At 42.8% G+C, this 26,614-nt stretch overlaps 1 protein-coding gene across 1 annotated transcript in view; it reads right to left on the bottom strand.

Moving 5' to 3' along the window:
* The window catches only part of reln (reelin), a 107,264-nt gene that overhangs the window by 55,218 nt on the left and 25,432 nt on the right, over positions 1-26,614 (bottom strand). The window contains exon 3 of the mRNA XM_044357227.1: positions 7,038-7,176. Within this exon, the coding sequence (XP_044213162.1) occupies positions 7,038-7,176 (139 nt within the window). The remainder of the gene's footprint in view (positions 1-7,037; positions 7,177-26,614) is intronic.

Here is a 26,614-nt window from a genome sequence, read left to right as displayed (position 1 = left end):
ACAATTACAGCACAGGAACCTATGGCGTTTAATGAGTCTCAAAACTTGCACACATAAAAACCAGGCGCGTGCACATGATAGCATCTTTGTGAGGGAGCATATCTGCTCAGTGTGCACAAATGTGGTCTTGCGAGCACTGGGCTGTGACGAGCATGAGCTCGACCCTCCCTACGAGCTCGCAACTGCTCAACACTGGCTCGTCAACTTGACTTCTGAGACTTTGGAGGAGGGGATGGAAGAGACAGTCTGCTCCTTTGATTGGTCAAACTTTGAATACTGACCATGACCTTTGATTGGCTGTTAGGTTTGAAACAGTCGAAGACAGGCAGTTGACTGAGAGAACAAAGGGAAACATAAATAATGATATTTAGCGGCTGATTTTTTGGCAGTTTTTTTTTTAACCACTTACACTAATGAAAAAGTGTTAGACATTGTAGAAAACTCTATAACACTGTTTAAACCCACTTTCAGGTTTGTGAGAACTTTTTTTTTGGAAAAATCACCCTTTTTCAATTTCACAATTCTGAAACTGTGTTTTAATGACTCTCTGCAGTCTCCTTGTTAATCTAGTCCAGATTTGACAAGTCTAAGTAGAGCTGTTTTTGATCTAGACCAGGGGTCCATTCCAGAAAGCAACAAACTCTGAGTCTAACCCTGAACTCTGAGTTGGTGAACCCTGAGATGGGAAACTCAGCTGATCAGAGTCAGTTCAATCAACTCTGAGTATTTTCACTCTGAGTTAAGCATGTGCATGGTGAATGAAAAAAGCCATCATCAATGGAGCTCTGATACTACAGTTCACCATAGCAACAGGTAAATAAAAGGCAGAGCCTCCATTTTACTCCAGTGGGCGTAGAGATATTAATTCATGTGTATGTGGACGGTGCAAATTTATCTTTAAAAGAAAAAATAAGAGCCTGAGTCAGAGTGAGGAAACACAATTAACACAATTAAGTTTTATTCAGTGCTGTCCATTAATTCATCATTTACCAGACTTACATTTCCTTATTGGATGATAAAGTGGTGGAATCTGACTGTGTATCAGGCTGTAGCCGACATTAAATTTTAAATGTATTTGTTCAGCTTTAATCCGACAGGGACAAAACACAGGAGGCAGCAACTGAAGATGAAAAATATAGTTAAAGATAAAAAATATATATATCAAAGACAGAGACATGATTGTAAGCTTACAATCTGATCTGGTAATAATGTGTTTTTGGTGATTTACACTTGAAAAGGCAATTCAGTGATGCTGCTTGATCCTGTTCACTCAGAAATATTAACATATAATCTCCAATATTATAAAAATGATGTTCCATCAGTGCGACCAATCACGTCATGAGAGACAGAGATAATTATTCATTGATCCTACAGTATATAAAATTTCATACCAATTTTTTAAATTTAAACTGAGATTACATATTATGTGCAATAAACATTTCAGTGCAGGAGCTGCTCTAACAAACTAACAGCTGTCTTGTGTGCACAGTGTCACAGTACTATAAAAAAAAAAAACTTCTGCTCACAAAAATAAGGACATGCAAGAGGTTTTATTCTGAACTGAGGGTGAATTCACTCTGTGTAATATTTGAATGTGAGGGTAAAAACCGCTGTTCAAAGAAATGACTGATAGCACATAAAAGCTGTAACTTTAGATAGCCCTTGAATAACAAACTAATATCCCACCAGGATTTTGATTCTGATAATTAATGCAGTTTGATACACACTTTGATATGGAGTGAATCAATAAGGAAATGAAACAGCGTCTCTGGCTCTGCAGGAGGAGATGGACAGAAGAAAACCTGCCAGTGAGCAGCTTAGCTTCAAGGAGTCAGTTACCATGGTATCTGACCCAGAGTTTAAGTTAGCTCTCTTTCTGGAACGGAAAATCCAGAGTTTCCCCTCATCTCATCATCTCAATGTTAACAAACTCAGAGTTTTCACTAACCCTGCTTTCTGGAAAACACCCTTGGTCTAATGTGGCTGGATGGAAAAATATCAGTGAACTTTTTTCTGTTTTCATAAGCAAAATAAAGGTTTCACAAATCTGAAAATGGGTTTACACAGGCTTCTGCTATGATGTCTGACACTTTTTCATAAGTTTAAGTGGTAAAAAATCAGCTGCTAAAAATTATTTATGTTTCCCTTTTTTCTCTCAGGCAACTTCCTGTCTTCGACTGTGTCAGTGATCAAACCAAACCGCCAAGGGTCATGGTCAGTATTCAAATATGACCAATCAAAGGAGTCTATTCCATCCCCACCTCCAAAGTCTCAAAAGTCAACTTGACGAGCGAGCAAGCACTGAGCAGTTGTGAGCATGTAGGGAGGGTCGGGCTAATGCTTGTCACAGCCCCATGCTCACAGGACTACGTTTGTGCAGGCAGAGACACGAGGATGCTTTTCTGATACTGTGCTGTGTGCTCGTATAATGTGCACACGCCTGGTTTTATGTGTGTGGGTTTTGAGACGAATTGAATGTCATAGAACCGTTCCTTTTCAATGACAGCTAACAAGACAAAAGAGTGTTTGAGCGCCCACCTTCCCCTTCCTCACCCTCATTTCTAGTTCTCCTCCTAATTGCTTCTACAAGTGGCTTCAATCAGTCTGGGACTCCACAGAAGAACCACAGGTAGCACAGATGTACCAAAAGAACAGATATACGTTAGTGTTTGCAAACAAATGCACATGGAGTAGCATTCAAAAGTTTAGACACACCTTCCCATTCATTTGAATGAGAAATTGTGTCCTGTATATATATATATATGACTGTATAAAGACACACACACATACGCAGCATGCCATGACACAGAGAAACAGTGTGCCATTAGATCCGCAGACATGCATCTCCTCAGGGGAATACTTTGGGAGGGGGGCACACATGCAGTAATTAAAGCAATCTCCAGCTGTCTGACTCCCACGGGGAGACAGTATAAAACACTGCAGCTAAGAAACACACCACATACACACACACACATACCAACACACTAGGATACGTTCACACAGTGCTGCATATTTGCATGTAACACACAGATACACCCGTTTACAGCAGCATCCATACAAAAGGAGTTACACACAGTGCTATGGTTGTTAAAATATGTGTCTTTGAAGGTAGCCGTTATTCCATATAGACCCCCATGCACACACACGCACACACACACACACAAACATACTGATTGCCTCGAGGCTGTAAGTGAAGCAGAATAAAGGAAAAGAAAGGAAGAGACACAACAGTACCTCTTTGCATTCACCAGAGAAAGCTATTAACCATTCTCACCTCTGTTAAGTGCAGCAAAGCATCCGGTACATTATGTAGTGGTGTGGACTGTCATGTCTGAGCAAGAAGAATAAAAAGTGGGGCACAACTGTGTTTTGTGCAGTCATGAAAGCATGACTTGGTTCACGTCTAGGTATAAGAAAGGGTTTGGTTTTGGCCTATAGTCAAGCTGCACTGTGATAGTTGCAGGTATCATTTCTGATATTATTGATTATTTCTCAATCGAGGAATTGTTAAGTCTAATGACCAAGTCTGAAATCCAAACATATTCTATTCCCAGAGATATGAAACAGAAAAGCAACAAATCGTCATATTTAAGGGTCTTGAACCAGCACACGTCCTGCATTTTAGTTTGATGAATGACTGGAAGGATCAATTAGTTGTCAAAAAATGATTGCTTTCTTGATTTCTGTTAATTGACTACTTTAAATTTAAATGGTGTGATCAGTGTGTGTTCTCATGGATCTCTGCGTATGGGTGTGTTTTCCTCCACATCCTCTGCTTCCTCTCTTCTCCTCTATTCCTCTCCTCCAAGGCCTCCCCTTCTCTTTAAGTGGCAATTTACAGCCACCCAGAAAATGAGTTCTTCTGGATGCCCACGTCACTGCACTCTATCACACTCCTGCTAGTGATCTGTTACCAGGAACACTCCCACAATATTGCCCATAAAACTGCTCACTGGCCCCATATTAATGTAGTGGCAGACCAGCTCCAGCCCTGTGAAGGACATAGGATGTCTGTGGCTGTAATTTAAACACTCATGGACACGACGTGAAGAAAATGGCCCTAGTATCAATCAGGGTAGTAGTACTACAGGCAAGGGCAAGACATTACATTATTAAGTCTAATGTCATAACACCATATTTTTATTTCCGTGTTTAACTTGTAAAATGATGGGAGCATCTGTTATATGCTTTTCTTGGGAAAAGTCCATTCATATAAATGAATACAGAAACATAACTTGACAGACAAAGACAGCCACAATTTTCTGATGAAATTTCCCCAAGATGATTTTTTTGCTTTTATTGGACAGTTGACAGTATACAGGCAGGCAGGAAACAAAGGGAGAGAAAGAGATTTGACATGAAACAAAGGTTTCCTGCCAGAATTGAACGTCCCGCTGTGAGTATGTGGTGTGTTCTTTAATCCTTCAGCCACCGGGGCGCCTCATTTTCTGAAATCTTGACCTCAAGAGTAACAATACTGGCAATTCAGTGCTGGAAAATATGACATGGCACCCAAGGTGGCCCTGGCTTTGGTCACAAGGGCCTCGCCTGTTGAATTTGAGTCACGTCACTGAACGCCGGGCAGGCAGCTCTGGAGATGAGGATATACTGGTGAAGATGGGAGCTGTGAACTGGAACAGGGTGCAGTAAGTGTCTGTGTGTTTAGACTGTGAGTAGCAGTCTCCAGCCAGCTGGAGTGTGACTGGCTGACTTTGATAAGGTCAGCCGCAGGGGCCCCTATTGTCATACAGTCGTGGCCCCTTGCCAGCCCCGCTGTCATCAGCACTGGCACACTGCTGCTCTGTGGTTTACATTCATGCAAACACACAGCACATACATAGACATACACAGAAATACTGAGGAAACACACAATCCTCGTAAGCTGACACACGCTCAACAGTAAATGTGTTTGCTGGCAGACAAAAAAGCCGGTAAATCTGTTTGGCTCCGTGGATATTGTCTAAATGGCAGCTCCACTTCAGCAAATTCCCAAGCTGAATCCTCTTCTGTCAGTCTGTCCATAAAAGTCTGATAGTCTATCGTGTCCCTCCAGGAAGTCATTGAGGGATTTTTGCGAGTACTGCCAAAATGTTTAATTTAGTTGTGGTTTTTGTGGAACACTAATGTGAAATTTGCAATGTCTTTCACATCTTTAAAGAGGATGACTGCAAATAAAAAAAAAGAAAAAAACTGCAGGGATTTGTTTACAGTTTGATTTGACTATCCAAGATTTAAACAAATATGATGATAATGCCATTACATGATAATGGTTTCATTTTTTAAATTTAATTAGAGACACACTGGGTTGTTCTTGATGTAGGAGTGTGAGAATTACCCTGATCAGATTTATAAATATTGCCATATTTGGGGGTGAATTTCTTAACGATCTTAGTAACTTAGTGCTGTGCTGCTGTGACTTTGCATTGGGCAGAGTTATTGGAATCCTCCCCTTTCCACTACGCATCTCCAGCAACAGCTGCTAATTGCATTTTGACTGATTATCAGCATAAGGCTGTAAATCACCAGCCAAGAGAACTAAAGGGAAATAGAGTTAGAGGGTGTTACCAACAGGGAGAGATGGAGAAAATGATGAAAAGTAACATAGGACGGAGAAAAGAGGAATGAAAATAGGAAAAAGGAGAGACTGAGACTACGTGGGCCAACCAAGCAACATGTAAGCTTCAGGAAAACTCTGAAAATCACCCGTCAAGTATCCCTGAGCAACTACTGTACTTACTGTTCTGTATAAGTACTGTTGGAGTGTGTTGCAATAGAAAACAATCCAGCCCAGTCGCCAGAATAAAATGTTGGCATTGTATGTTTCTGCAAACCATAGATATGTTAAATCTCTACGTTTCAGTACATTTAATATGCATCATATCAATATTTCTACAATATGTATCATAGGGTAAGTGATGTAGATGACAGATGACAGATGACATCTTCTGTGTATGAGCTTACTTTCATGTTAGGAGGAGGTGGGTTGGGTGGTTGGCTAGAAAGTCAGTTACATGGCAAAAAGCTGCAAAAGCATCAAAGCAGCAGAGACCACTGCTCGCTTCCTGTTTCAACCGACAAAACCGGGTATTTAACCAGGTAAACCAAGACGTCAGGACATTTGCAGCTGTTTTTCAGGCGACAAAACCAGGTATTTTAACCCAAACCATGATCTTTTCCTTACCCAGACTAAGTGGGTTTTTTGCCTGAACCTAACCAGACCTTAACTACAGCATTATCACACCATAAAAAATAATTATTTAATGGATAACGGCCATTTAATGTGGCATTAAATCACATGTGAAAAGCTCAAAATGCGATCAACATTGAAACGTAGAGATTCAGCATATCTGTGGTTTGCAGAAACGTATAATGCCAAAGTTTTATTCTGATGATTGGGCTGAATAATCACTACTATAGAGAGAGTGGATAACATGTAACATTATACATGTAATGTCAGAGAGGAAGAGCTTCTCTTTCACAAGAAGTGTGTGTGTGTATGTGTGTGTGTGTGTGTGTGTGTCTGGTCAACCATCTGCACATTTTCCAATGAGAAGAGGATCAAACCTACTGAATGAGAGGATGGGGATATTTCCGTTGATTCTCCGCAGGATAAACACACATACACACACTTTCACAACTGCCACTGTACAGGTCATGTCAAGCAAGGTAATGAGGAAATAACCACACACACACACATGCTATCTCTGCCCCTAGTTTAACCTCTTTCCAGTCATCCTGCATGCTTTCTCTGACAGGATGGCCTTATTAACATCCTTTCTGTGGCTCCAACAGGGAAAACACTACCCATGATGTCAGCTGATAAGCCTCTCTCAGGATTACTGGGTCAATATGGGGCCACACAACATTAACGGATATTATTGTCACAGTTTACGATGTCCATGTCTGGTTTAGACGTGTGGCAGCTGTAAAAGTCCTGGTCTGGACCACAAGGCCGTTCATCTGCGATATCTGTCTTATTCTCTCTTAGCCACTTTCTTTTATTATTCACAGGACACATATACGAACACCTGACTTACAGGAAGTTGACGCAGCCAGTGCCAGGTGGTGGGGCGATCCAGACAAAGCTGAAACTGGTGGAGGGCTGGTGGCTCACATGAGAGGCAACCACACTGCAAACAAACTGGGTTCCACCAAACTGACGCTCTGGCATCACACCTGGAGGAGAGAGGAGAAGAGAAGTGAGAGACCAAAAAGGATCATTGAGAGAGACAAAAAAACAAAGAGAAAGTTATCTGGTGTCGTTTTTATGTCACCAAACATTTTACTAAAGTCTACTGTAGTTTTACAGATGAAATGTGTCCATTTATTTTACAGCATTAAAATCAACTTAGAAAGACATATAACTTGGTTGATGTACAGTATGTTAAGAGTAATTTATCACAGTAAAGTGATGTCATGCTTTTACCTTTCTAAAAGTTACATTATCATTGTGTGGTAAGCCCATTTATAGCATAGTGATATTTATAGTCTGCCAATAGTGTGCATTCATAAACTACATGGTCAGAAAACCACACCCAAAGACAAACAATCACTGAAACATAGATGTGGTTCAAAGGATTATATTTAATTTATGGCTTCTTGCATTAAAACACTGTTTTTTTTCTCACCGCACTCTACATTACCACTGTCACTTTTACAAAAATAAAAAAAACACACAAAAATTAATGTTCTCCGTAATGGATTACCAACAGTATCTCAAGCGAGTAAGCTCGGGTTGATTTTTATATGACTAAAATGAAAAACAGCAGGCAAAACACATTAATATAAAAAATGGCATGCTGTACAAGATGGTTTGCAACTTGTGTCTGCATTTCAAATTAGCATGACAAAGTGAACTAAAAGGGCAATAAGCAAGACATTATAAAGTAACGCTTCTCACAAACAAGTCAGAATGAGTCAGCAAGTAATGCATAAGGACAATTAATTTAACCAGATATAATAATAGAGAGCCAAAATGACCTGTGTGATATAAGAGATCATGGATAGTGAGAGCAGGGGAGACATCTACCAATCTTTGACATGTTGCACATACATACAGTATACTGATCTGTATGTTGATCTACTGCTGTTCTACTATTACTCTTTCCATCCATTGGCACTCTATGGTTTTCTTTTTTTCCTTTCATTACTTCCTGCCATCCGCTCACTGTTCGTTCATCATCTCTTCTTCACATCTGGCTTTTCATTGTTCATTCTTTCTCCTTCTTTTCTCCCTCCTTGTGAGCTGACACGACATAACAATGCTCTTATTAATGAGGGTCTGTGTCCGGCTATGATTGCACCGATGGAATGACATCATGTCACACAATCTTTTGTTCATATCACAGAGGGCAAGGGCAGGACGCTGCCAGATTCATCAATCACTGCGCAGACATTCAGAACAGTTTAATAATTTACTGTAAGTAAATGGCTTTGTAGTGTGGGCGAAGAGCCGTGTCGCTAATGCAAACATAACTACAGTAAAGATTTGCAAAGACAAGTGTGCATCTCCCAGACAGAAGATAATCCTGGGCGTTTGTCATAATTCTACAACACTGAGTCAACATAGCGTGGTCCAGTGCACACAGAGCAAACACATTCAGCCAGTTTAAAAATGTATGTGATGTCCCATCCTTGTATGAAGATGTGCTCTGAGCTTGGTGCTCTGGTAGCTGGCCTCTGCTCTGTATCTCCAGCAAACACAATCCTCTCCTCTCCTCTCCTCTCTTCTCCTCTCTTCTCCTCTCCTCTCCTCTCCCATCTTACCCTAAATCATAACTCAACTCACTGAGAACATAATCAGCAATGATTAATAACATCGGAGCTTTAATATCCCCTGAATCAATGTGCAAATCATTATGCAAAGACTGTGTGTGTGTGTTTGTGTGGTTCAAAACTAATTATTTAAAGAGAAATAATTCCTCCCATTGCTGCCTGTAATAATTTTAACCTCACAGATTGCATCCATAAATATACACAATGTTGACAGCACCATAAATGTTTCTGACTCGGCCAGCTTTGTGTGTGCGTGTGTGTGTGTGCCAGTTTGTATCATTGCATGACATTTTTGTTGATGTGTATGTGTGTACCACAGCACAAACAAACCTAGTTATCATTGCTGTCAGATGAAAAATTAAGAAAAACAGGCTTGTTTTTAGTTTGAGTACCATGCATGTATTTGTTTATCCTGTGAGGTTTCTTTAACCCAATAGTTGTACATTTTCTCTCCATTTTCTCTTCCTGTAGAGAAACATCTAAGTCTTTAACTGAAGTTCAAATTGAATAATCATCAAAGCTACATGATTTACAATGTTTTCACATGACAACATATTGTGTCATTATGTGTGAGTGCATGCAGCGTGTGGGCCTTGTGTGTCGGAGTTATGAGGTGTCCAGCATGGCAGCCTTTTACCATGCTAAGGAGCTGCTGGTGTGTAATAACAGACTGAGATGTAATCACCCACTAATAGTACTGCTGTTCTCCAATCACCTCGGCTACAACCTCTCCACGTAATGGCCACGATTTACTCCTAAGAAAATGCATACACACTCACACAGAAAAATACACATAAACACACATTATTGTCTGGGGTTATTGCAATGTTGTTGTTTGCCTGTGCAAAGATCTCCTCAGCACCCTATCTTTACCGCCGACATACAGAACAACAGAAATTGTTTCTGTGCTGCTCTCAGGAAAGCATCCATTGACATACCCATGCATCTTTATCTCTTTTTAACCCCTTCTGACACAAAAGAGTGCCATTTCCAGAACAATTTCATTGCTGTTATGTGTCACGCAATTACTACTGCATCCAAGGCAGGCAAGACAACAGTTTTGGCACTAATTGTCCCATTTTGTGGCAGAAGAAGAGAAGGAGAAGTGCTACTGAAAGTCTTTCCCACCACATTGTCATGGTGCAATTTGAGAATCCCTGCAGATCTGCATAATTCAAGCTTAGTTCTCATGGTAATGGAAACATTATCTGGAATGCTACGAACAGGAAGTGAGAAACATTGATGGAGTGTGATGGAGCACCAGACTAAGCAGTAGCGATAACAGAAGGAGACAGTAAAATGTTGTGGCCAAATAGAACAGAAACAATGAATCACCCATTCAAAATACTCCTTCAAAGGAATATTCACATTTACAGTGATGTCATTCTAGTGTTTCCCTAATAATTGTAGTAGCCTGGCGGGCTTCCAGGCCAACGAGAACCAACGCCAGGCCAATAAAATCTTTTTTTTTAATGCCAAAAATACAACCAAATATCCATTCATTTGGAAATCAGCAGTTTTTGGAAGCCTCTGCGAAGCACTGTTCCGAAACCTGAGTCAAACTCCGTGTTGTTGCCTGGGAAACTCTTGTTAGCCTAGCTCCTTTAAGGAATAGGGCAGCGCGTAATGTGTGTGCATAGCGAGTGTGAGAGAGCGAGTGGCAGAAAAGTGACAGTGAATGCGAGCGGAGCAGAGGAAAAGTTTAGCAGTTAGTTGTCAATCTGGCAGTAAATGTACAGTACAGACTATAGTGTGTCAGTTAATAAGTGCTGCAGCTTCTCAAAACCAAGAAAAGTCTTGTCTGTTATTTACCCAACTGCTGGAAAAGTGAAGGGGTTTAGCAGCAACAGGTTACCCTTACCTGACCAGGCTCACTGGTCAGGGAAGGTGAACTGACCTTTAAGGTGGACCAGCTATTCTCATTTTAGTGTCAATCTCAGCCACTCCTAAACAAAGAAAGGAGAAATGTCTGGCTGCTGAGTCTCTCCCGAGTTAGTTTTGCTCAACGCCCCCCTCCCCCCCTCATCACTGAGAAAAAGAAAAAGTTGGGTAGGGTACCAACAGTAACTTTAGTGTGAGACAGAGTGGTTTTTCATTTACAGTGATGACAAACTTCTGTAATACAACCCTAACTAAATTACCACCGGCTACTGTAACTCTCACTCAAATAGAAAAATGAGCAAATATTGGACGAAGCAGAAACAAACATAGAATTCAATGTTTGAAACAATATTGAGCATAACATTGTGAGAATTAGGAAAATACAGTAACAGGGAGAGGAGGCAACACAGAGAGAGACAGGTAGAGAGAGGGAGGAACTGAGGGTACAGCTACAGAAAAGCAGAGAGCAGTTAGGCTAGGGTGAAGATGAAAAGGCAGACTGAGGCACTCCAGGACACAGCAGCACTGGGACTCAACGCCGCTCACAGAATTTCTATTCCCACTTGAAAAATACACTCAGGCGTAAAAATGCAAATAACGAAACTAGTCCCTTTCATGTCCGGGTGTGGAGAGAGAGAGAAAAAAATCACTATTATTCAATGAGATCCAAATCCCAAATGTTCCAGTTAAGCAACAAGCTGTAGTGAACCTAGAAAGAAATGAAAGCTCTGACATTCCTGGCTCTGTCCAGGGAGATGAGCAGTGAAAGAGACACAGCCTGTTTCGTCATTGTAAAATGCAAATATATAACAAAGTCCTTTCTGTGTCACCAACTGCAAAAACTGTTCATTCATTTACTCTTTGCTCACTTGACCTCTGAGTTCTTCAGCTAGTGTTTGTCTATATTTTGTGCTTAGTTTATCTCCTGTTCTTAAAATTGTGTCACTTGTCATCCCTAAAAAATATTCAGATCTTCATATTAGTAGCAACTGTGTTTATTAAAAGCCAATTATTGGTTGAATCAATAAGAGGAAGAACTTGTCTATACTGACATTTTCGGGGTTTAGATTTTTATGTCTGAAAATGTCTGACACTTAGTTTTTAGTGAGCGCATTTTATCCTTCAAACGCAAATTCTTGTTCTACACATCTGGACTCATTATCACACAATCAGCCGCATGCAGGAGTCTCCTAATGAGCTGACAATGGCACAAGTTGTAGCTGCAGTACAAATGCCACTGGTGATGCATTCATGCTGCATGTTTGATAAGTATCACCAGAGGCCGCTTCTGATTCAATAAGCCACCATGGGGGGATCTCGGGGGACTGTTGCAACCACAAATCCACAGTCAAATGCACACATGCAAATAGATGCATGCACACAAACACACGCAGTTCTTTCACATGCAGATTGGGCACTTATGAGCTGTCAGCAATGATTAATGGCAAGGGAAGATGACCTGCTAACTCCCACGGTATGACTGGGCAGAACATGTTTCATTAATATGAACCTACACACACACACACACACACACACACACACACACACACATATATCCACGCACACACAAAAGCCTATACGCACACTCTTGGACATGTCCACACACAAAGTTACTCAGATACACAGAAACATAGGAAATGGGTGTGTCAGGATTTTAAGGGTCACATGTTGGTTGTAAGACTGTCACCCCGATATCAATCTCTGCTGGTAATTGTAGTCCACTTTTAAAGCGCCCCACAAATAGGAAATGGGAAGTTGACCGCCTCTTTTTTATTCACATTCAGTCTGACCATGTCTTCAGTAACAAAGACTTCCCCACATTTTTGTTTTGTTTTTCTTACATCTGGTCCTGCTTTTTTAAATATGTAAACACTTCAATTTACATCTGTCTGTCTCCTCTTTAACGTCTCTCTTTTTGGATACAGCATTTTTATCTGTCTTTATATCTCACTTTGCAAATAGATGGAGTGAGAATTCTCCCCGATGGAGCAGATGGGCAATCGGAGGCTCAGCCTGGCAGCGACTTCACACTGTAGGACCAGCAGGAGCCGGTCTCACTGGCATTAGAAATGATAGTTAGGCTTTGTGGCAGAGTTGTGAGGATATGAGAGGCACCATTCAAATTGATGTGCACATTTACCAGAATCATTCAGAGTTTATACACACCATTTGACATCTGGTCAGTAACAAAAAGCTACTGCATTTTGCACTTATTGCACAACTGTCCTTCAGCAATGTCTGGCTTGGGGACCGACAGGAAACTATTAGCTTGAGTGATTTGTCTTTATTTGATTTAACTGTATCCATTCCCAATAAATGTGTTCGAGACACTTTTTCCTGCTACAGTTGTTCCTTCTACTCTTTTGCAGGGAAGGGAGTCAGAAATGCACACACTGCTGTTCAGTTCCTCAAGGCGAGAGGAGTGCTTGTTGCCTCCTTTCTACCTACCATACAGTAAATATGGTGAACTGGTCCAGCTTTCCCTTCACTGTTAATTAATTTATGTACACATTAATACAGAGCACACACACACACAACTGTAAGCACATGCACACTTTCCTGACCCCGTACACATGCACATACACATACAAAAGCAACCACAAACAGAATAATAAAATGCATGTGTATGCATAGCAATTTGCTCAGAGCGTTGATGAAAGCCCCATGCAGTAGCGTAATGTGCTGTAAGGAAATTAGGTTATTTGATTTTTGTCTTGGGAATTTATATGTATCACCATTCACTATATACATTTTGATTAAAAACGGAGAAGTGGGTCTAATTTAAAAAGCACAGATTAATGTTTATGATGCACATCTTTTGTCCTCCAGGCCTGCTTTGTGTGTGTTTGTGATGTGTGTGTGTGTGTGTGTGTGTGTGTGTGTGTGTGCATACACAGACAGATAATAGCCACATAACCAACGATCATTCTCCCACTTCTCACTCAGACTTAGAAATTCAATGTATACCATCTCAGATAATTTGGAGAGCAGGCCCATTAAAGACTCATATTTCATGTGGTAATTCTTAAAAACTGTCATAAACCTATTGGAGCATTAACATGTGTTATTAAAAGCCTGTGAATGTATGGGAATCTGTCAAAAACCAGAATAATGCTTCTGTCAACATGTTTCAAGAGAAGGCCACACAATAGCGACATAAATGATACATCACAACAGTACTGACAGCCTGAGTAGGGACCCCATACGCTTTGTGCTGCTGAATGATCCCATGCTATGTTTGTGTGCGTTTGTGTGCGCCTGTTGCATTGCATTCACCCCTTCTTCCCAACACCATCCTCAGCTGGGCAGCTGGACCGCTGCAGGGCCTCATGGAGCATGACAACCTGACTCTGGTCTGCCATTGGCTGAAACGGGAATCTATCTTAACATCTGCCAATCACACTGCCATAGAAACGGGTTGGCAGCATTGCGGTGATGGCAGGGGTCCGGCACAGTGTTGCCAGGAGGAAGCTGTGTGTTAATATGGGTGGTGAAAGATGCCAGTGGCCAGGGGAAAAGGGGGTAAGAGACTCTGTGGGAAAATGTGAGAGGGGGGGGGGGGGATTTGCCACATGAATGAAAGAGAGTTTAGCAGGCAGTAAAGGACACCTGGAGGTCTGCTGAGCTGGATATGTGTGTAGGTGAGCATGTACGAGAGTGTTTATGAGAGACTTACTGTGCACATGTTTATATTATTATGTTTTTCCATGTGTGCACAGTGTGTTCAACTAAATGTTCTGTGAAAGAAGCCGTTTGTGTATAAATAAAATGTGCGTATTCATACCCTGGCTCTAAGCACCTGACCAGTTTTACCCATATGCTTACATTCACAGAACAATTGCTCTTTCATTTAGGCTTCCATTGTATCTCACAGCATCCGTCATCCATCATCCATAAACTCCTGAAGGCAAGGCCACACACCCACACCCACACACAACACACACATAAATACCAAAGCTAGGGCTTATTGTAGGAGCTGCCAGAATGGCTCTAACCAGCTGAAAGAGAGAAAGTACTGTAGAGAACATCATACATGAACAATACATTTAAAACATAACTTTTACTCATTTAATAATTGCTTTCTTCTGTAAAATTTCACATAGATGTTGCACCCATCAAGACCAATAACTGAAAACTAAAAGTATAAAGGAAATAAAGATTTGGTTTATTGCTCGCGGCTGCGTACTGCTTCTTTTCAATGATCAAGAGCTACAAGTCATACAAGCATGAATGATAAATGGAGTACACGAACACTACTGGAGCATAATATACCCCCCTGAACTAATGTGTCATAATTGAAATGAATGTTGTTCTGAATCAAACAAGTGTTGTGTGTTTTGGAGCCCCACCCTGTATGATGGATGGGACTTCTACATCTCTGCACAGCCCTGCAATTCATCTCAAAGGCACAATCACATACTCACACACACACACATAGTAGTAGTATATTCAAATATGTGCATGCAAGCCCACGTTAAATACACAGTAACAGTTAAAAGAAAATTCCAGTTTATTACAACTTGGGTTTTATTTCAATTGTTTCTCAGTAATGGCAAAGGAATTACTGAAATCAGATACAAAACTCAGTCAGGCGATCAGACATTTAGTAAAGAAGCCAACAGATTAGTCATATTATCTAAACCAATCTATTTTAAGAGTAAAATAAAAAGTGAGATCCTAAACTCCTAAAAGGAATAACTATGTGCACGCATAAATACGATATATGGTTGGTCAAAGTTGAACCAGAAAATTCACTGGTTAATAACTTCACCTTCGCCTTTGTTTTTTCTAACAATTAAGTTTATCTAACCTGTGTCAAAATAATCATCTGACTTCTCATGCTTTTTGTCAGGTTGGACTGTTTTCAGCGATGTTGCCACATTTACATATTTCAGTAATTAATTTGGTAAGCACAATGTTATATAATAGTTGTATAAAAACAGAATTTCCCTCTCCCTTCTCTTTATGTTTTTAACAGAGTTCAGCTGGGACACAGGGGTCTGTTTAAAACTGGGTTCAGTCCCAGGCTCAAGATGTGTGTGTGTGTTATGTAAGTCATCAGGGTGAAGTGTTGCTGAAAGCCGTAATTGGAGTGACTTAGCCAAGTATGCAGAGTGCTGGTGGAGTGAGGCCTGTGGAACAGCACCCAGTTGAGGACAGCAAGCTCTACGCCCCAGGAGAAGCTTACCACACTGGGTGGCAAAGTCACTAAACTCCCCTTCCCCCTCCCCTCTAGTCCTTGAGCAACAATTCCTTCTTCCATCTCTCCATCCATCCATCAACCATCTATCCATCCCACCATCCATCCGTCCATCCATCCGTCCGTCCCACCAATCCGTCCATCCATCCATCCATCCATCCATCAGTGAAGCCCGTGAGCGGCTGCCTTCTGTGGGTGTGTGTCATTGTAGCTTGGCAGGCACACACCACAGCTTTACCGGCAGGCGCCAGGGCTAATTTGATTTTTAATTCAACACGACTCCTCGGCTAATAGTTTGAGCTGGGGATTAATTAATCTGATTTGACTTGTGCTAATTTCTTGCACCCACGTCCCTGCTCTCCACCCGTCAATGCAGCAAATAAATAAACTGGTGAGGCCGTTGTCTCGCAGGCTCTGTCCTGACACACATGTTGAGAATGAGAGTTAGAGACCTGGGGCGACAGGTGAGGAGCCAGTGGAAAGCCTGGGGAAGGCAAGGCATGACGCCTGTGCTGCATTTGCATGCGTGTGTATACGTACAGTATGTGTGTGTATTTAAATGTGTTTATGGAGGAGGCTGGAGCTGAGCCTGGTCTGACAGAGGAGTGCTGGGAGGCAGTGAACTAATCACGGCAACAGCCTGGCTCTCATAAGGAGGGCGAAACACAGAGAAGGTCACCAACTATTTTCGCTGCCAAAATATGGGTCAGATTGGATCTGGGTGAGCTGCTCACCGATAACTTGTATATAATGTAAAAAAAAAAAAAAAGAAAAGGCCAGGCAGTGGAGCACTCCTGTTCTTCTCTGAGGCTTTTAGAGGGTGGAGGGCCAGATCCAGTCAGGGCCCTACAGGGAGAAACCAGTAGAACCACTAAGCTTCCTCATCTCACAGAGTCAGAGAGAGCACTTCCACTGTTTCTAACACTCTGTGCAAGGGAACTTTAAAAATGAATAGACCTCAGAGTGCAGCCCGAATGGCAAGCACTTGGTGGAGAAGACTTTGTAAAATCACTTTTCCTCAGTTTGCACACCAAACCCACAGATGCCCACACACATGCAAGGTGCATCTGGAGGTATAGAATATGAGATGTTTTATATCACAACACAACAAAGACAAATTTCAAAGTCAGCTTGCCTCTGTGTTGAAATGATGCAAACCCACTAGTGTTCACAGAAATGTGTCAAACTGAGCAGTCTTTGAGTCAAAGCTTTCTCTGTCTTTATTCTATCTTTATTTCTCCCTCCCCTCTCATTCTATCTGGCAAGTAACCAACCTCTCTGCATGGCAGAAAATAACATTGCTCTGCTCAAGAGAGACCACACATGGGAGAAACAGCCTACGCCTGCTGCTCTCTCCTGCAGGATAGAAAAAATAAAATAAAATTAAAAAAAACTGGCCAACATCGCACACACCACTTTGAAATCTCTATCACAGTCAGCCCAGCTCCTGCCTCCCCCTTTTTCTGCTCTCCCGGTAACCCTGGACCTTTTTTTACCATACATTTGGATGCAGAAAATACAGCGAAGAAAAGAAAAAGCACCGAAATGCTCAGCATGTGCATATAAATACATGTTTGCTCTCACAAAAAGCAGGTATAAACACACACACTTGCACACCTTCACTTACAGACACAAATACATCCACATATGCATGCACGCAGACACACATACATACAGATGTAAATAAACCTAGTGAAACCGTGGGAGTTCAAAGAAGGGACTGTGTTTTCCAAGAGAGCTAGTGTACACTAAGTGAACCAGTTAATTCCCAGCAGTAGTGCCCCAGCAGGTCCACCATCACACCTGAGAGGCAAGACCTATGCTGCTGGGATGTATGGCCGACACTAATGCACCGGTCCAGACTCTGCTGTGGATGATCCTTAAATTAATAATGGATGATGTTCTATTCTGTTTGAATTCTTTGAAGGCGGGCTTGCTTTTCACTTCCAGGGAGGCTTTGAGCATGGAGAGACTACATGACTTGTGATACATCATTATCCAAACATTCCTCGGGATTCTGAGAGCACCAAAATGTTTAGCCACCTGTTAGCAGCCTCTAGGCATTGTGAAATTGGTGGGGGAGGACATGGCAGGCGGCAGGAGGGACGAAAGAGAGGCTCAGTCTGGGCATGAGTGGTGGGGATGTCCTGTGCCAGAAAAGTGGGGAGATTTACAGCAAGCAGACCCAGCCGATCTTGAGTCTGATCTAACACTATACTGCAGAGAACACAAATCACCTCCCATACATAACCCTGCCCCCGACAACTCATTTCATCTTCTACAGTAATGAATTCATCATCAGGAGGTATCTGCCTTTGGGTGCCTCAGCCCTGAGCAGGGAAGGAGTAATGGCTTAGATAAGTCATCACCATCATTATCAACATCATCGCCACCACTGCTGCCAGCACCACCTTGCCTCTGTTCAGCCAATAGTTCAGCAGCAGCAACAGTTTGGGACTGTATAGTGTCCTTGACAGAGTTGCAAATGGGGAACTTTGGCAGTGTTCAAGGTTATTATAACGATGGATGTCAGAGCAAATGTGTCACACATGCACATCCTAAGTGTGAGAATCAGCATGAGTGTGCGTATGTCAATGGAATTTGAATGTGTTGTGGTATGAGTGGATAAGTCAGTGAGTGTGAGAGCTCCAACGGTAGCAAGAAAGTGTATATGTGTGTGTATGTGTGTATCTGTGTGCGTGTATGAAGGAGTCTAAGCGGCGCAGTCAGGGAGCTGTCAGCAGAGAGCCAGGGAGCAGGCTGATCACAGGGATGCAGTGCGTTTGAAGTCTCCTAGGGACTGACAGCTTCTCTCCCCATGGGAACCCCTTCCCTCACCCCTTCTCTCCTCCCTGCACCACCCTTTCTCTGTATCATTCCTCTTTATCCTCCATCTCTCCCTACACAGTATCTCCTTCTCAGTTTTCCTCCTCATCCCATTGATGGGGGGAGGGGGGGTATGCGGAAGCACACTTGTGCTCTCCTGGGACTGTTAGTGATGTGTTTAAGAAAGCACAGAGGTTCCGAAACAGGGCTTTGTTCAATAGGAAACACACCTGTGAGTGTGTCTCTGTAAATACTGTACTGACATGATGAGCTGCCATCCCTCATAGTCTGACATTCTGGCTGACATTCAATCTGCCTTGGTGGCAAGAGGGCGCCGACAGCCGACCTTCACCTGGAGATGGATGAGTGTGTGTAAATCAAGCTTTGAATGCATAATTGTGCATAATGACAAAGAAAGACTATTCATGATTGTGTATTTCTATGTTTCTATTTCTGCATGAGTCCTTAAGAATGTGTAATGTGCAGCATGATTACAATTTTGGCTGCACACTCTCTTTGGCCCCTCCTCCACAGGTCAAGGTGCAGCAGGATTTCATCTCTAATCGGGCTGTGTGTTAGCATGAGCCCATCCGTCATGGGGACAGAGTGTCGGCTGGATGTCCCTGTCACTAAGCTGTCCATTTTGTCAGACAGCCAGATCCATCATATTGAGATGGGGACTGATCCTTGCTAGCAGAAGCCAACCGCCCTGCAAATACATACAAATATGCAAATTAACGACAAAATAAACATCACCCTGCAAACGAGCCATCCATCAATGACCAGTTTCTCAGCAGCTCAGCATTGGCACGGCAACACCAATCAGCCACTCCGTCAGAGGGAGTGATGGAACGCCATCCTCTCATCCTCTGTCTCTCCTTCCCCCTCCTTATATCATTCACGTACTGTCTCCCTTTCATTGGTCCCATTTGCCATTTTTCATGCACACTTTCTCTAATTTTCTCCTCTCACTCTGCACTCACTCCCATTCCCTTAATCTCAAACACTTTGTCAGCCCCATGTTGGCATTTTTGCCTATCCATTTCCCTCTCGTCTTTTTTCTAGGCTCTCTCCTCCCTTCAAGTGCCTTTTGTTCATCATCGTAATTATAAGTTAGGGGGAGACATTTAGAATGAATACTTGTTCCGTCTTTGTGTTTGAATGGATAATTATGTGATGGGAAACATTTTGCCATTAGAGGAGCAATAGAAATCAGACCACGTGTGACATTTCTTTCTATCAAGACCCTGGTTGGTGGGGTCCAATAAATCACCTCATCATCGCTGTGTGACACACAACAATAAGTCAAAATTATGACAATGTGCAAAAGTCATTGTTTTCATCATAAAATCTTTGTAGACGCCAGTCTAAAAACTGTGTGAGTTCCTTTCAGAAAGCCAAGAGACTGGAATGGAAAGAAAGAGCTCTTAATGGAATAAAAGTCAAAGGAGGGAAAAACACGAAGCAGTTGGAATTCTCCAGCAGCTGAGTCAGTCCAGACTCATGTAGCTTTTCTGGCAGTGTGCAAAGACATCCCCTCTGATCATGCTGCACACACACACACACAGAATCTAAAAGTTACACTCTAAAACATGTTGGTCTCTAGCAAAGGTCTCTAATGAGCACTTAGGCTGTCAAACTCTACTACACAATAGACTGAAATGAATCATCTTGCACACTCTACCTCATCCAATAACTATATGCTGTGACTATATGAAGCCCACAATGACATGTTGAGTCTTTCCTGCCAGTCCCTGGCACCTTGAAACAGAATCATTGCTATGGCTGTGTTTCAGCCAGACTAGTTTATCTGGCCCCTTATGGGCACATTTATAAAAACCACAGTCAATTTACACCCCTGTATTCTCCCCATCTGAAGTGGGCCTGGCTCCCTAACATAACATTGTTTTTAGCACCAGTTTGTCTGATTCTGCAGTAGCCATAGCAAAGCAATTACAGCATCATAAAGGTCTGAGGTTAGCCACCCAGTGGCTAGTGGGGGATCTCTTGCCTTTAGGCAGTGGTGAAATGAGCCTTGAGCAACTGGAGCCACAGCTCAGCCTAGAAACTGAAAATATGGCTTCTTCAGACTACCCTGATTGCCCCCCCCAATTGCTACATCACACTTCAGCTAATTCGACAATGAGTGGGTGTTGAGTTCCGACGACGCAGTAAAAAGTCAGTCCCTTAAAGCTTCACACTTTTATTACAAATGTACTGTGAAGTGCATTGTTATTCAGAGGGAGTGGAAGCCAATAAAATGCTCACTTTTCTGTCTCCATGTTGCGGTGTTTGTGTGTGTGAATGTGTGAGGGTCTCTACATTATTATGTGTGACAGATCCAAAAAAGAAAAAGAAAAAAAGACAAACACAGAGACAGGGAAAGAAGACCAGTGATATAGTGTGCGTATTTGCATGCAGTGTGATCATGCACATGTACATGCACTGGTTTTTATTAGTTTTTCCGTAAAAAGCAGTGAAGGGTGACACGGAAGGCCGAGGAGAATTCTCTCTTTGGAGGCCAGCGTGCAGTCATCCTTTCTGCTTGATGCCATAGCTCTGACCAAACCAACCACTAGACATCCCCACACAGAGTGTACAAACACTAACCTCTGTGTCTGCACAGCTCTCTCCCTTTATCTGTCTATCCATCTATGCTCCTTACAAGGCGATTTGGCCATCTTTTTCTCATCCTCTTCTTCTCTACCAAAACTGACCCCGCAAAAATAAAATACCTATTAACAGAATAGTCTTCTCTCTTCTTGATTAACTTAATCTGGTGATTTTAAATCTCAAAAATATTCAGGAATCTGAATTCACCACTAATCTCCTCCCTCTGTCTGCAATCCTGTGGTGGCGGTGCAGTGAGGTTTGATTCTTCCTGTGCTGGAGTTCATGTTGGTCCCCGCACTGATACATCTGTCAGCCACATGCTCCCCCAGCCAGCCGCTGCTCTAACAGCTGTACACAGCTGGAGTGTGTATATGTGTATTTGAATGAGAGTGGGTGGATATTTCTTTATTGAATACTATGTGTGTATGTGTGTGTGTGTGTGTGTGTGTGTGCATGTTGCTGTCCATGTGTATCTGTGTCCCCTGCATGCCTCCATAGAGGGGGATTAGAGCCACACCCTTTCTTAGACGCTCTAAACTAAAAACCACAAGGCTCGTAAAGCTCCCTTGTGGAGTTGCATGACCCTCTTGTCCTCTCAGATCCCTTTATATTTGTCAAAACAACAATGCACATCAAGCAGCATCTCATTCTATTATTGTTCCACTGCATTATCTTCAAAGCATTTTGTTCAAACACTGGCTCTGTTGTGCATAGCGATGTCATCAGGTTTCTATGAGCTCATTGATGAAGCTCTCTCTCTGTGGGAGCATCGCTCTTCAGCCCCCCCCCCCCCCCCCCCCAAAGCTCAAGAGCCTTCTCTCTCCAGATGTGACGACCTGCCATGGACTGTGGTCTGCAGACCAGCCAGGCTGCTGCCACTAGGGTACGGAGGGTGCTGCATAAAATTATTCCCATCTACCTAATTATTGTGCAGACGATTGAAAAATAAAATTCTGAGTTAGACCCATGGAGCGCTAATTTTGTGTGCTTTTTACCCATGGGCTTTGTGTCTCGGTATGAGCACCAAGCCTGAACAGGCAGAGAAGAAGTCCTCTGTCCGCCCCTGTCCTCAGGGGTGCAGCTTCTCTTTGCACGAAAAAGACCAGCATGAGGCATGTCCTGTCTTTCTGGTTGTTCTCCATGCCAGGAGAGTGTTGACTGAGCCTGAGTCCTGTGCATCTTGTTGCCAGCTTCGGTGCTCAACCCTGGATAGGTGGGTCACATTCGCAGAGAAAGTGCTGGGATACACTACCGTCGCACAGCAATTACCTCCTCCTCTACGAGTTGAGGGACCCAGCTTAATCTGAGAAACTTTTGGTTGAAGTCTCCACTGGTAACTGGGCTGACCACATGGAGTATGTTGAGAGGTTAGCCGAGTTTGAGCTAGAACCCTCCACTAGCCACTAGCCAGCCGCAGCTCAAGCTAGCTGCTTGCCATGATGACGAAGATGTGTTGGTTTATCGAAGATCGAACAGGAGGCTTTATCATCGGGCCAGTACACTGCCACTGCTGCGTCAGTTGGCCGGGACGATACATCCTTCTTCTCACTGTACTGCCGTCTAGCTGAGAAACTGGAGGTGAAGTGGCCCTCTCCTCCACCGGCTCAGAAACCATCACAGTTCACAGGAATTTTTCCTTCCCCCTTCATCTTGGAGTTAACCTCGACATAGAAAAAACTGCTGTCCAGCCACGTCACAGTGACCATCCATGGACAGTATTTGGATCTGGATGGAGCCAAAAAAAGCTGGTTTGGTCAATCCTCCACCCATTGGAGCCATCCTTGGCAGCTTATCTGGCCCCATCACACAACCATGGTATGGGCAGCCCCACAGCTGTCCCATCCAAGCAGTGCAGGTTCCCTGCATCTCAGCTTGAGAAGATTTACCAAGTGTAGGCAGGCACCACCAGCACACTGAGCTTAGTCATCATGCTTTAGACCTAACAAATCATGTGTCTGGCAGAGCTTGTGACATAGACGCTCCCCGACAGTCCACTGGCACATCTTCTCAGCAAGGTCTGAGTTGCCACGGATGATATTCTCCACGTGTCCCACTGTGCAACACTCTCCCTGGTCAGAGGGACTGCATCTACAGTGGTGGTGCAGAGAGACCTGTGGCTGACTATCTCCGATGTTTTGAATAGGGACAGGGATGTTTATGTGGACAAGCCAGTGTCTTCTGAGCGTTTGTTTGGGCAGTCGCTTAACGCTAATTAGGCAAAGTTTGAGCTAAGGAAGACGCAGACAGACACTCTGAGCAGCATCATCTGTTCTGGGTTCCAGCCCCAAGAGGCATTGTACTTCCCTAACACAGTCTGTCAAGCACAACCCTCCATGCACACAAATCACTTCTGTTGCCTCAGGTTGTAGCCCCCAGTTTGGGTGCATTAAATGTTACTCAGGTGACCACAGCAAGTGTTCCCAATGTTTGGCACTTTACCCTCCCCTACAGAACTGCAGTTCAGTCAGCTCCAGTTCACCAGCAGTTCACCTCCCTCAATGGCGCACATGCACTCAATGGGTAGAGAGAACCATTGCCATGGGTTACTGGTTACAGTTACGGGTCAGACCACCTTGTTTCCTCTTTATAATAAACACAGTTGTAGGAGGCAAGGCAACAGCAGTACTGAAGGAGGAAATAAACACTCTGTTGAAGAGAAAAACAAGACGAGTTGTTACCGCTTTGGGGACGAACAAAGGTTGGTACAGCCATTATTTTGTTGTTCCGAAGACAGGGAGAGGGCTTTGTCCTATTCTTGACCTGTGAGTGTTAAACAATTACCTACAAACTTACAGGTCCAAAATGCTAACACTAACACAACTGTTCTGAACTCTACTTTCAATTGTCCCAGACTAAACAACCATTGTCCCAAACTGAAGTTCCAATTTTTCATACTACATAACAAATAGTATAAATATAAAATAGTTTAATAACTTTGTAACTTTCAGTAATTCATATCACTTCACTGACTCACCCTGGTCCACCAGGGAAGTTCTGAATATTTAATTGTATTTGAAATGTCATGCAGCTTCATAGTTTAACATAACATTCAGTTCAATTTGTTTTGAGTTCATATGTACATCAATCTCATCATTATCCACCCCCCACCCCCACAAAAGGAGAGGTGATTTAACAAGAGCAAATGCACAAAATGACTGCAATGCAATGATGGTTTACTTAATCTTTAAGTTGTATTATTGTGCTGATTTAAATGTGCAACTGTGCATTATGGTTGTTACACATAATAATAATAATAATAATAATAATAATAATAATAATAATAATAATAATAATAATAATAATAATAATAATAATAATAATAATAACACCTTGTGGACTGCATTTTATAATTTTATATAGCTAAGCAAGGCATCACAACCACATTTCAATAGCTAGCTAACACTTGATGCTATCATTAAGTGCTAGCTAAGCTGGCGAATTTACTGGAGTTTGGATAGATGATGTGGATGTGACTGAGAGCCGTGACAGGAAGATACCAACACATCTTCATGGTTTTGGCTGTCACTGTGGCTTCCTTTGGGGGGGCTCACTTGCTTTACCATTAGTGTTTTTCAGCCACTTCAGCATTTTTTGACTGCAGGTTTTCACTACATCAGGACCTGACTGGGTATCCCAGAATGCATTTGCACCAACAGGTGATACACCATATTTGGTGACCCATTAGATTCTGTGACCTGCAGTGGTGATTAGGTTGGTTTAGGCATGAGGAGTGAGATGAACATCAGGGCAGGTCACAGAATGTGATGGGTCACCAAATATGCTGTAACACTGCAGCGATGGGATCATGGTGGAGATTAACTTGCACCAGACTAAAAGATTTTTGCTGTTAATATGTCACTTTATTAAGTTTTAACATTTTTTTCAGGTGAGAAAATAACCATTTAGATTCCCATATGTAGTCAGTTTATCCAAATAACATCAGTGTTTTCTCATTGTTGTGTCCTGGGTGCTATTTTTACTGTCCCCGGGACAACAGGACTTCCTTAAGTTTGAGTGCTGTCTATCAGCCTAGGGGATTGGTTTGTGACAATCAACCTCACAGATGCTTACTTTCACATAGCGATACACCCAGACCACAGGCAGTTTCTAAGGTTTGCATTCAAGGGCACGGCCTACGAATATCTGGTGCTGCCATTCGGCTTGTCACTCGGCCTCCTGTACCTCTCCCTGATCCTGGTGGCCCCTTAATGGCCAGCAAAGTTGTGGTATGCTGAGATAATCAGTCTGCTGGTGGCAAGGCCCTGGCAGCTTCCTCTCTGCAGGGATTTCCTCTCTCAAGCAGGAGGAGAGGTGATTCATCCATGTCCAGAACTGTGCAGGCCTACCTGCTGAGAGGTCCAATTTAACAGCTAAGGTCTGCCCTAAAGTGTGGTGGCAACGATCCAAAGTGTGAGGGCATCATCTACTAGAGGCTCACATGCCTATAAAGGGTGGGCTCTCAAGCAGTGGTATCAGGACCAAAATGTACTCCCATTTCAATCTACTGTGAATGTTTTGACATTCATTCAGGACCAGCTAGATAAGGGTCTCTCCTTTTCCACAAGTAAGGTCTACTTGGCAGCTCTATCTGCCTGTCATGTTGGCTTTGATGTAGTGACACCAGGTACTCACCTTCTTGCCATGCGTTTCTTAAAGGGAGTCCGCCGGCTGAGGCCTATGGTTAGATCCAGCGTCCCCTCATGCTTTTTGTGAGCCTCCATTTGAGCCCATTGAGTCCGCAGATATGAAATTTATTTCATACAAAACTGCACTGCTTCTTGCTTTGACCTCCGCAAAGCAGGTGGGTGACCTTAATGCTTTATCTGTGCATCCCTCTTGTACCCAGTTCACTTTGGATGGCTCCAAGGTTACATTGCACAAATGCGGTGTATTTGCCCAAGATTGTCCCTACAGCCTGTAGCTCCATGGCTTTTGACTTCTTGAGGTTCTGTCCCCCTCCTTTTGCACCCGAGGAGCTCGAGGAGGTTGCATTCCCTGTGCTTTGTGCATGTGCTAGGCACCTACATAGACCACACTCAGAATGTGTGTTTATGTGACCAATTGTGTGTCTATTTTGCTAATCTGGCCAAGGGCAAACCCCTGTCTAAACAGCAGCTTTCTCACTGGATTGTGGTGGCTATCTCCCTAGCTTAGCCTCACTGTTGCCACACAGTGTGAGGGCACATTCGACCAGGGGCATAGCAACATCATGTGCTTTGTTTAAAGGGATATCTGTAAGTGATATCTCTGCTGCAGCCAACTGCTCATCACCACACGCTTTTGTTTCGGTTTTATCATTTGGATGTGACAGCACCTTCG

Source organism: Thunnus albacares, chromosome 7 (assembly GCF_914725855.1).
Source record: "Thunnus albacares chromosome 7, fThuAlb1.1, whole genome shotgun sequence".
NCBI classification, from domain to species: Eukaryota; Metazoa; Chordata; class Actinopteri; order Scombriformes; family Scombridae; genus Thunnus; species Thunnus albacares.
Note: the sequence above shows the minus strand (reverse complement) of the source record. Positions and strands in the feature narration are given on the sequence as shown.